The 12,938-nt window shown below is 37.0% G+C and overlaps 1 protein-coding gene across 2 annotated transcripts in view; it reads left to right on the forward strand.

The window, feature by feature from the left end:
- Window positions 1-6,468, forward strand: part of LOC127663345 (polycomb group RING finger protein 3) — a 73,023-nt gene extending 66,555 nt beyond the window's left edge. For both annotated transcript variants that reach the window (XM_052154887.1, XM_052154888.1), the window contains exon 10: window positions 170-6,468. In XM_052154887.1, coding sequence (XP_052010847.1) covers window positions 170-217 — 48 coding nt within the window. In that variant the 3' untranslated portion in view covers window positions 218-6,468. The remainder of the gene's footprint in view (window positions 1-169) is intronic.
- The last annotated feature ends 6,470 nt before the right edge of the window (window positions 6,469-12,938 follow it).

Consider the following 12,938-nt stretch of genomic DNA (forward strand, 5'->3'; position numbering starts at 1 on the left):
TTTTATATGTTATGCTTTTTAAAGGTTGCATATTTAATCAAGCTTCACTGAAGTGCCATTTGCAAAAAAAAAAAAGGATGTCCTTGTCTTTCTGTGCCTTTTGTTTCCATTCAAGTGGCTCTTTGACTTTCCCTTATGTGAATGCATGTGTGTTTTTTCTGCGTTCCAGAAATCGCCTCTCCTCCTGCATTACAGACCCAAAATGGATTTGCTGTAGTTGGACAAAAATGGTTGGTTGTTTTGGCCTGGCGGCTTAGGACTTTGCTACACTCTGTATATGCAGAGACCATCAACTCCCACACCAAAAAAAATAAAGACGTCTTTTATGAGTCAACATAGACACGAGCCAGCAAACAACAAATCCAGCACAGCCACTGCGACACTGTCGGCTTTTACGGGAACAACCGCTTTTTCTGTCTGTTTGTCCGCTATATGTCCTAGATATGTGAAAAATTGAGAGAAAGCATATATTTATACTTTTGTATAGACAAGAGAAGTGGAACCAAGACCCTATTGGTGCGCTGTTTACACATTAAAAGAAAAAGAAAAAAAGAAAAAAAAAAAGGAAAGGTTTAAAGATATGTTGTACCATAGGACTTTGTTCCAACCTCAACTATGGGCAAAAGATGGTGCTCTTTGTCTGCCATCCTCCGTGGAAGTGTCCTCTTACACTGCTAACCAGGGGAGAGGAGGCGTTTCAAACTGACCGCTCTCTCTCAGGTCTTATTCAACACTTCTCGGGAGCGCAGAACCTTTCTAAGCTTATATAAAGCGGTTTATATGAGTTGTGTATTATCTCTCATTTTTCTTTACTTTTTTCGGGGTCGCTACAAGTGGAATTGTGAATAGGCAAATTTATGTGTAGTATTTATGTTCTATTTACCATATTGTATATAAAAGTTGTTAACAGAGAGAAGCGAGAAGGAATGGAAGATGTTATGAAAGTGTGAGTGTGTCTGTGTGTGAAAGATTAAATGTTTGAGAAAAAGAGACTGGTTAGAGTGGTTTTCCAAAAGTGCTATATTATGAGCTGCATGTATGTGGCGACATGTCAATGGAATATTAATCCTGGTGTAAATTCAAGATTCCCAATGGTGCGAATCTCACAAAAACATGTCCGGGTCATATATTAGCCCAATAATCAAAAGTTACAAATTTGAGATTTCATATTGCTGGAAGAAAATGAAGCCTTTTTATTTGTATTTTGCATTGGGACATTATTTTCATGACAATTAAGCACATTGTCCCCAAATTTATTTTCTATTTAATAGTAGGATAGGAATCAGTTACTTTCTTGTTACTGTAATCCTTCATTTTTAACTGTATTACAGTACAGAATTTCTGTAATTCTGTCTTTTTCCCATTTAAATCAGCATAAAGGCAGTGCAACAAAGGTGCCATGATGTGTAAATACTATTTAAATACATGTAGATAAATAAATTTTTTTCACATTATAGTAACAAGAGTGAGGATTGTTTTACATTATGGTAAAGAAATGGAGAGTGCTTAATTGTCATGTAAATAATGTAACAATCAAGCATTTTTATAGTCCTAAAAATAAGGCTTTATTTTCTTAAAATAACAAATCTATATTTGATTCTGGTTGAAACATTAACTGGACATGCTTTTGACAGATTTCGTAAGATTCACCCTATATCAGTACATCTCTTATCAGTGCAGACTTTGATGATGCAAAAAGCATATGTTTTGATCCTCTTTAATTATTAAATGCAGCAGAGATATTAATTGGAAGTGATTTTGAAATGTGTTTAATCATCCAACCCTTGTGGTCTTTAATTTGCATCCCTAGAATCATTAAGGAGGTGTAATAATGAATCCTTAATAACTAAATATGTTTATATCTTTAACTTGCTTTAAAAACAGCCAACCTGCCCTTCTTACATATGTGTATTTCCCACAGCCTCAGAGTCATATATGCAATGCATCACCTTTTAATTGAGACAAAAAGATGAAACATTGAGTCCTTTGACATTGTATCAGTTCTCTGCTCCTCCGCTGTATGAATGTAACCCACATATAACCGTCCATATGTATTGTACAGCTCTTTGTTTTATTGCTGTCTTCGGTGCCAAAGGCTTAACACACCCTCCTGACTTCACTCTGTTCTGCATGGCAAGTTGTACGAATGGCTGAATGCATACGGCAAAATCCACCTAAAGCATTTGACCTTGACTGATTAGATACTGAGGAATATAGCGAATTAAGATTAGATTTGACTTATTGGGTTAATGACCAGTCATTAAAATGGACCTTTTCTGTCTTTTCTTTTATTCTGGTTATTTAAATGAGCCTTCCTTGAAGTTTGAAATGTTGACATCCAATTAATACATGGCGGAGTCTAGTTGATCAAATATTAAAGGGCTTTTTGATTTGTAAGGGATGTGATTTATTTCAAGTACTTCTTGGAGGAGCTAATTGACAAATTGGTTTGATATCCAAACAATGTGTTAAAACGAGCTGCATTAGTTTTTACTACGGAAAAGTAGATGATGCAGTAAAAAGGTCTGCTCATTATAGCGGTCAACATTCAAACGGGTAAATGGCAAACCAGCTTGACCAAATCTTTCTGGTTCACTTCATATGTTAATCTGTTATTACTGATGGCTTGTGTGTTCAATAGTATTGGATTGTATTCTTGCTTTGAAACACTCACCAGTGAAATACGTCTAAACTGGACTGCCCTTGAATCTGTTTTCTCAGTGTCTTAAAATGTTAATTATCTCTGTAACATTATTTTAAAGCAGCGTGTTGTTTTGCTTTATTGCATCACCGACATGCTCTTGTGAAGGTGATGTGGTCATAATGATTTCCATTTGAGCAGTTTCTTCTCATTTTCTGTTGTTAAATATTGTATTCTTATGTGTGTGTGTGTGTGTGTGTGTGTGTGTGTGTGTGTGTGTGTGTGTGTGTGTGTGTGTGTGTCAGCCATTTCATGCAAACTACATGTTCATATGGCTACAGTTCCAAACACAAACTGCAGATTTTTTGCAATGTGTCCTCAATGCCTGGTGTGAATGCAACAAATGCATGCTTTTAACATTTTATTTAAAGCATTTATGACTCCAGCATTCATTATGAATGGCTGGCAGGGTCATACTTTTGGAGCGGTTGGGGTCAGAGGAGTCGTTGCCATGGTGAAGCCTGGTGTTTCTCTTATTTGAGCCAATAAATGGTGCTAATATTTTGTAACTTTTAAAAATAAAGATCTAAACATGGTGCAGACCTGGCCGAGTCTTAAAATACTGGTGTTCAGCATAACTTTCTTGCTTTTTTTTTTATGTATTTGGTGCTCTTGGGGTTTGTGAAACTTGTTTTTACACCCTGTCTTATAAAAAGAAGGGAAGCTGGTTTGGATTCATGGATTTTCATTTACTGCATTACCGGGAAACTTTGACATCGGTGTAGTAGCAGATTAAGACCATCGTTGTCATCTGCCATCGTAAAGAACACTAGCCTTTAGAGGAAATGTCTGTCTTTCATCATTTTAATAGGGTTTGTTCACCCAAAGATGAAAATTCTGTCATTTACGTGCCTTCATATCGTTCCAAACCCATTATGATGTAGTTTCTACCTTGGAAAGCAAACAGAGAAATTTGGTGCTCTTTCCCACACAATGAAAGTGAATGGGGATGGGGGCTGTCAGTCCCCTAACTGTCTGTCAACTTTTGTTTTCCACTGTAGAAAGTCATACTGGTTTGGAATGACCAACATGATCACTGGGACCTCGACATGTTGCTTCCAAAAGTTCATACACTGAAATCGCCCCCATTCAGCCGAATTACTGAAAAGCAGCATTCCCCTTTAGACAGCATGAATACATTTCTCTGTGGTGCTACTGAGAGCATGTTGACTTGCAGCCTCTGAGAAACAGGTTCTGGTTCTATGGTAACCAGGAAGTACCCATGTTCATATAAACAATGGTGCGCGCAGTCCAGAAGTTGCATTTTCACTCTAAAATTACATTTTCACTCCACTGACGGTAATGTTTAGTGTTGCGGTTTGGGTGAGTGACTAGGCTTAATAAAATATACACTCTCGTTGACAGTATTACATCTTTTTCAAATAAAAATACAACACTCTTTTAGTGTCACTTTTTTTGATTTCATCAGGAAACTGGAGCTCACATGTTTCCATATGATCAACAACACTTCCAGCTTTGTCCACTAGGGGCAGTGATTCGAATTTCTATAAGCACAGACTGATTTCAGCTGATAAACTTTTGATCTTCTGTTACCGAATTCACAGTGAGATCAGTCTGAACTAGCAGGAGTGTAAATAAAGACAGAATTCTCATTTTTGCGTGAAAGATTCCTTTAAAGCTTTAATTTTAGTGCAAACATGGCTACTTGTTCTTGCACAAATGAATATTGTTAATCCTCTATCACAAATCTCCATGAGGTTGTTCCATTTCTTTTGGTGTAAGTGACAAACACTTCCTCTGTTGGCTCTGATATTGTTTAAACCATCTCACAGTTTAGTTTTGCTCTCCATGGACTTCATTGTGCATGAGCGGTGCATTCGTGCTCTGAGGTAGATTCACTACTCTGCAGTATTGGGATGGATCGATGCTCAGGCCATGTTATCAGGCTTGCATTGAGACATCAGCACTACTTGACAGGCAGGCTTTAAGAAGCTTACTGGAGACCCGCTTTACTGCTTTAGAAGCTGTGGACTGTTTCCAGACTCCAGTTGCCATGACTGGAAGCTGGTCTCCTTGTCGTTTCCATTTGCTTGCCTTTTGGCGGAGTTTGGTTCTGTGACAATAGTGCTCTGTGACTGAATTTTACACTATAATTTGAGTGACAAATCTGGAGATGGATGATATAAGATGGACTCATGGGTGAATCTCATGAAAGCTGTCCAAAAAAACATGTCTAGGTCATACGACACAAGTTGTATTTTGCTTAATGAAGCCTACAGCTTCTACAAATCTTTGTCCAGTTATCAAAAAACGCCTGAAAAATTAATGGAAATGTATTGGTCAAAAAGGATGGGAACCCTGCAAATATTCAAATAACTATATATATATATATATACATATACAGTACATAATAGTAGTATTTGTACTGCCTTTAATGCATGCTAGTAAAAAAAACTATTACAGAAATACAGTTACAATAATTTTATGAAACCACTGAGAATGATGGGAATTACAAAAATATGAAAGATACAAATTTTGAGGGAAATGTCACAATGCAAAAAGACCTTAAAATAGCATTCATTTTCTTTATGCAAAATAGTTGCTATTTGCTGTTCTTTGGATTAAGATGTGAAATTCGGCCTGGACATGTTTTTGTGAGTCACCCCTTTCAATCAAATAGTACCTGTTTCTTTAATCATGTGATATTTGAGCTGCGCTGGAAAGCACTTCTTATTTATTGTCTTCTGAAAAGCTTACAGCGGCCCTAAAAGGGCACTTCATTACTGTTTATGTCTCATTTCTCTATGATTAGTCAGTTTTGTGTTGCATTGATTGGGGGGGGGCTGTTATGATTGGCCATTTGTGTCTAGTTGCCAGGTGTCTCACTATGGGTAATTTTGAACAACTAGTTGGACAACTGGTTTTGTATTCCACACAAATTTACTGAATGTTTGTGTATTATTTTTGTGCTTTTAAGGAGAATTGGTTTAAGAAACCAACCTTCATAGTGGCATCTCCAAATGACCCATACATTTTATCATCACAGATATGTTAAATGTTATTTATTTGTACTGTAAAATCTGTGTCCTGCAGTACCCTGTTTGTTTTGATATAAAATATGTCTCGAAATTTGCTGCCGCTAATCAATATCTTGGTCTGTACATGCTTTGATATATACAGGATTCGAAGATGAAAATGTATCACTTTCCTTCTCCGTCATTCAACATATAGTCTCATCCACTTATACGCTTTGTGTATAAAACAAGCTGTAACTTCAATTTAGGGTTGTGGTCGGACTTATTCAGACTTATAAAATGTTTCAGATTGAGTTGTGTGGAACAATCGTTATGTTTCCATGGAGAAAAATGTGCAATACATGTCTCTCAGATGGTTCTTGATTTCAGCTCTGGAAGCTTCATTTGATAATATCTGTTCGTTAGGTGCTCAGGTCACCGATAGAGTCCATATACAGTTCTCATCCCACTAATTCTACGGGTGCCTGCTTGGCTCAATTAACACTAATGTTCCATACATAGCACATGGTTTTCCATGCAATTTTATTTTAACATCTATTATGATTTGTGTGTGTGTGTGTGTGTGTGTGTGTGTGTGTGTGTGTGTTAAAACGTTGACCTTTAATAGTGTCCTTTTCCTGTTTTTTTCTTCTTGTATAATGATTATTTATTGCACATGTAATACAATTGTTTCCATAGTTACACAAGAGGAGTTTTGTTTAAACTGGGCTGGAGTTTCTTACAATTTTATGGAAGCTTTTGTTGAAATTTTTAAAGTGTGTATTTCATAAATAAATGCCTTAAAAAAGAAATGTACATCTTTTGCTGTCTGCCTTAAATGCCAGGGAAGGATCAGACTGGATTAATTTAGACATTTTGATTACATTTCTATGCATTTCATCATATAAACTTGACCATGACAATCAGTGGCGTAGCCACGGGTGTGCCAGGGTGTGCAACTGCCACCCAAAACGTAAGCTTGCACACCTAAAATAAATTACAGGTTTTTTATGCTTAATTATAGTTAGTAGGGGTGAAAAATGCATCATTATTATGCCGAAATTTCAATGCATCGATTACGTAATTTAATATTAAAGATTATAATGACTATAATAATAACCGATGTGTTACAGAAGGTGTCTCAGATTACACACGCACTCTCATTACATAAGTCGTGCACGTGACTGAGGAAACAAGCGCACACTTTAAATTGAGAAAGTTCATGCTACTGAGTTTGGATTTATGCCTCATTCATAATTGCATGTGTCCATATAAGTAAAATAAGTTAATTGTTGTTGTTGCTATGTGCAACCCTCGAAAATGCAAGTGAATCTCTCACATACAGTGGGGCAAAAAAGTATTTAGTCAGCCACCAATTGTGCAAGTTCTCCCACTTAAAAAGATGAGAGAGGCCTGTAATTTTCATCATAGGTACACTTCAACTATGAGAGACAAAATGAGAAAAAAAATCCAGAAAATCACATTGTAGGATTTTTAATGAATTTATTTGCAAATTATGGGGGAAAATAAGTATTTGGTCAATAACAAAAGTTTATCTCAATACTTTGTTATATACCCTTTGTTGGCAATGCCAGAGGTCAAATGTTTTCTGTAAGTCTTCAAAAGGTTTTCACACACTGTTGCTAGTATTTTGGCCCATTCCCCCATGCAGATCTCCTCTAGAGCAGTGATGTTTCAGGGCTGTCGCTGGGCAACACGGACTTTCAACTCCCTCCAAAGATTTTCTATGGGGTTGAGATCTGGAGACTGTGGCTAGGCCACTACAGGACCTTGAAATGCTTCTTACGAAGCCACTCCTTTGTTGCCCGTGCGGTGTGTTTGGGATCATTGTCATGCTGAAAGACCCAGCCACGTTTCATCTTCAATGCTCTTGCTGATGGAAGGAGGTTTTCACTCAAATCTCACGATACATGGCCCCATACATTCTTTCCTTTACACGGATCAGTCGTCCTGGTCCCTTTGCAGAAAAACAGACCCAAAGCATGATGTTTTTACCCCCATGCTTCACAGTAGGTATGGTGTTCTTTGGATGCAACTCAGCATTCTTTCTCCTCCAAACACGACGAGTTGAGTTTTTACCAAAAAGTTCTATTTTGGTTTCATCTGACCATATGACATTCTCCCAATCCTCTTCTGGATCATCCAAATGCTCTCTAGCAAACTTCAGACGGGCCTGGACATGTACTGGCTTAAGCAGGGGGACACGTCTGGCACTGCAGGATTTGAGTCCCTGGCGGCGTAGTGTGTTACTGATGGTAGCCTTTGTTACTTTGGTCCCAGCTCTCTGCAGGTCATTCACTAGGTCCCCCCGTGTGGTTCTGGGATTTTTGCTCACCGTTCTTGTGATCATTTTGACCCCACGGGGTGAGATCTTGCGTGGAGCCCCAGATCGAGGGAGATTATCAGTGGTCTTGTATGTCTTCCATTTCCTAATAATTGCTCCCACAGTTGATTTCTTCGCACCAAGCTGCTTACCTATTGCAGATTCAGTCTTCCCAGCCTGGTGCAGGTCTACAATTTTGTTTCTGGTGTCCTTTGACAGCTCTTTGGTCTTGGCCATAGTGGAGTTTGGAGTGTGACTGTTTGAGGTTGTGGACAGGTGTCTTTTATACTGATAACAAGCTCAAACAGGTGCCATTAATACAGGTAACGAGTGGAGGACAGAGGAGCCTCTTAAAGAAGTAGTTACAGGTCTGTGAGAGCCAGAAATCTTGCTTGTTTGTAGGTGACCAAATACTTATTTTCCCCCATAATTTGCAAATAAATTCATTAAAAATCCTACAATGTGATTTTCTGGATTTTTTTTCCTCATTTTGTCTCTCATAGTTGAAGTGTACCTATGATGCAAATTACAGGCCTCTCTCATCTTTTTAAGTGGAAGAACTTGCACAATTGGTGGCTGACTAAATACTTGTATACAACCAAATTTTGCGCTATGCGACTAAAAATGTTTGTGATTAGCCACTGGTGGGAACATTTCCAGATTTCTCTGGCCAGTGATTTAGTAGTATAATGGTGAAGAAGTCCAGTAACAAGATCCTTCACTATGTGTTAATAATAATAATGAACCAATTTAGAAGGTCCCTTGTATAATTAATAGTGTAAGCTGAGAATTTTTTTCATATGTAGGCAAAATGGACATTGTAACTGAAATATACCCAATTAAAATGAAATCTAATCAAACCGGAATCAAAAAGAATCTTATCGAATTAGGAATTTTTTTCAATTTTCTATTACTATTACTGCCTTATCTAAAAAGTTTGGTAATATGCAATCCTGAATTTGGCCTCAATGTTACATCCAGAAAAGGTGACTGAATGAATCAGTACGAATCTCTTTGTTGAATTAATTAAAAAAACTCACTGGGATGAATCAAAATCCCTCCAAATTCCAACTCATGAATTGAAAAGGAGCCAATTCTTAAAGATAAAGTATCTCTTTATCTTTTGTCTGTACAATTACACTAAACATACCACTGTGCCACCAAACACCACCAATATATTGATTCTTTCAAAAAAAAATTCAGAACACTCCCCCCTGTCTCCCATTGGTTGACAACAAGTAGTCTTGATGCAAACACCATTGGTTGCCAATGTTGCTTTGTTGCACTGGTTGGGATGTTGATTATGTAATGGTGTTTACTGTATTCCTTTTGGGGGAAATCAACCTTAATTACCAACTTAGTACCAACATAAGGAATGTCTTGGCTGTCTCTGTGTATTCAATCAGAACAGGAGAAAGCATTTTAACATCAAAATTATCCTCCTTTACACACTCGCCTAACAATTGTTTTTCACCCAGTCCTAATGAATTCACCAAGTCTGTATATGTTATGTCGTAAAGCCATTCTGAATAAGTGAAAGGAGCCAACAAAGGCTATAAACAACAAAGCTACCCATTTAGAAATCCCAAAGGTGTGCGCAAATAAAATGGCTTTATTTTTCTCTTTGTTTGTAAATCCCGACGTGAGCACTAGTTGAAATGAGGCCTTTTCATTGTGATAAAAAAAACAGTGAAAAAAAGCAGTGGTGAGACCAGCTCTATTGCCTATAGATGTAAAATGCACAGCACGATCAAAATGCCAAGGATTTGGGTTGCAATCAGCATTTCAAACAGAGAGAGCTGATGAGCCCGAAATGCCCTCATTCCCTCTCATTTCTCTTCTGGCCATCTTTGAAGCTGCAGTCTAATGTAGTGTCGAGAAGAAAGGGTGCTCTTCGTTTCTCTAGCTTTATTTCTATTCAAAACAAAGTGCAAATGACATTTCCTAGAATGTCACTGAATTCAGAGAGGCTGTGTTGAATGGGTAAATATCAGTATCATTAATGTCAATTGCACATTGGTCTTTAAATTCCAGCCACTTGATAGTGAAACCTTTTAAAAATATGGAGAGAAACAAGCTTTTTACCTGTTTATATGCCACTGCTTGGAACAGACAAATACTTGCATACATGAGAGACTGTCACAAAAACATCCCCAGGTCAGGGGGAACACCAAATGTTATTTTTTAAAACATTTATTTAAAAATCTATTTAAAATCTTTACATTTTGTGGTTACTGTATATACTTTTGAAACAGTGTGTATTTTTGTGTTTATGGACTGTACCTCAATGTAATCCAGATTTTATAAGGGATGGGCTAAAATGATTTTTTTGTGGATGCACAGATCAGACACAAAAGAGCCCCAGTCACAGGACCTCATGTCTACCTCAGGTTCTGGCATGTGAGTGAATCTATCAATAGAGTGACAGCAGAAGCTGAACATGACCTCAAAGTGCCACTTCTCGCAGTTTTTGCTGCATATGTCAGCTGAAATATAAACTATAATATATTCTTATCAACGGCCACGTGTTGCCATTTGCAAAGTCAAACTGATCATGTATTCATGGGGATATTTCAGACTTTTGTAGACAATTCCATATGTACTTTTTCCTGGATTGTTATTTATTTATTTTTTACCTTTAGGACCAATAGTTATTATATATAGGGCCTGTAATATATTTAAAACAAAATATTATTACATTTAAGGCCATTATTAAATTTAGGATCAGATGTTACTACATTTAGGGCCTTTATTATATTTAGAACCAGTGTTTTCTTACCTTTAGAACCAGATGTTATTACATTTAAAGCCTTTATTACATTTAGAGCAGTACCAATAGTTGTTACATATATGGCCTGCTTTAGGACCATATCTGATTATATTGAGGGCCATTTTTAAATTTAGGGCCAAATGTTAATAGTATTTAAAAAAAATAATATATATATATATATCTTCTCTCTTTGCTAGAATGCTCTTTGTTTCTTTCATAGCTTAAATAAGTCATCATGAGCCCCTTGGAGTAATACTAAAAGAACAGTTGAATGCATGAGTAATATATTCTATATCATGCATAAATGAGATGTGTTTACTAAAAGCAATGGGCTGTTGCAACTTTTACTCCGTATGTGTTTATATCCTTCAGTAGGTTAATTTGACATATGCTTCAAACGGTTGCCATTAGCAACTGTTACTGTAGTAATACAGTATATGCATTCTATTCAGGTTTTAGACACATGACTGTGACTATGTCATTGCAAGTTATACTTGCTAGTCAGTTAATAACAACTGCTAGTGCTAGCTTATCACATGTTTAGCAGATGTGCCATATTGTTGTTTTCACATGTTGTGGCCAGCATAACTTTTGTGTGCAACAGTTGGGCTCTAAAAAATCCATACATTTTCACCTTAAAGTAATTGATTTTTAATTTTAGAACAGATTGAAATTGACTTAGACCATAGCTTTAGATTTTTTTAGCATTATTGTTAATTTGAATATGTAATTTTTTTGTGCTTTGAATCAAAGTTTGTAGCATCATATTGGACTTTTTGTGTGGATTCAAAGCATAAAGCCTTTATTTTAATTAATTAATTTATTTATTTAATGCCTGTGGAGAAAACTAATGGCAAAAATGCTTTTTAGAGCCAAGGAGAAAAAGTGGTCAGTCACTGTTGCGCTCTATAGAGCTCCTTGTGTGTCAACAATCTCGGCCACTGGCTAGATAAGCCTCTCGGGAAACTTTGTCAGCACAGCCTTGAACAGGCAGCAGGACATACATTGAACGGGCCCCTCATCACTGATGGATTTTCGATGCGATCTATAGCTCAGCGGAGCTGCCTGTCATTACTCATCCTGAAACACGTGTCCTTGAGCTGACTTCTTGGAAAGAGTGTTTTAATTTGCAAAGTAAACCCTGGTAAATATAATCTGAACCTTAGTTTAAAAGGCAAAGTTCTGGTTTTAGATTTGTGTTCCTCTAATTTATGACACGGTTAAAGTGGTTAAGAAAAAAATGAAAATTCTGTCATCATTTACTCACCCTCATGTCATTCCAAACCAGTCTTGCTTTCTTTCTTTAGTTGAACACAAAAGAAGATGTTTAGGAGAATGTGCAAATAGTTTTAAATACTTGCTAATACTATTTTGACAAATAAATAGTCTACTTATCATAACCTACTCAAGAACTAGAGATATTTCCTCTGTATTAGACACACCCCTACTGCAAGCATTTCCAAAAAGTGGTTTAAACACAATAGGCCATGTAAAAAATTGATGGGGACATGCCGTGGCGTAACTTAGATATTGCAGGCCCCAGTGCAAAGAAACTGTCAGGCCCCCTCCTTTGGGGGCCTTGGTCATTTTTCATCACCCCTCAGGCCCGCTGTCTTTTTTATGGTTTATTTTGATCGACCGTTGCTGGCTCCCTCTCATTTTTGGGTGCACTATTCCTTTAAGGATCAATGTTTTGTTTTTTCATTTTTTTCTGTAGCATCCCCTGTGATTTGCTAAATCATTGACTCAACAGAACATTGACTGCTCAATCAACAAATAACTTTGGCAGAGTAGCTTGAATCTTTGTTCGTAAGAATCAGTTCCTTTTGGGACCCAAAACTCATTCTATTTCATATTGAATTATACCAAGTCATTCACTTTCAAGTTTGTAATCTTGAAAAGTCTTTTAAAGAGGAGCCTCAGTGAGAGAAGACATCAGCGTTAAGAATCTGTTCCTCTGTTTGCTGCTATCGATTTCTCGGATCTCAACAACTCTTTATTGAGCTCTCTGTTTGTGACCCCATCTGTTGACCCGCCTTTAGTTTTAAAGCAATTTACCTCCACAGTACCACTGCTAAAACACCTTCGAAGACCACTGCTCAAAGGCAATTTCTCTGTCATTCAGGACGTTGATTTCATGCTGTGTCA

The sequence above is a fragment of the Xyrauchen texanus genome, chromosome 23 (assembly GCF_025860055.1).
Source record: "Xyrauchen texanus isolate HMW12.3.18 chromosome 23, RBS_HiC_50CHRs, whole genome shotgun sequence".
NCBI lineage: Eukaryota > Metazoa > Chordata > Actinopteri > Cypriniformes > Catostomidae > Xyrauchen > Xyrauchen texanus.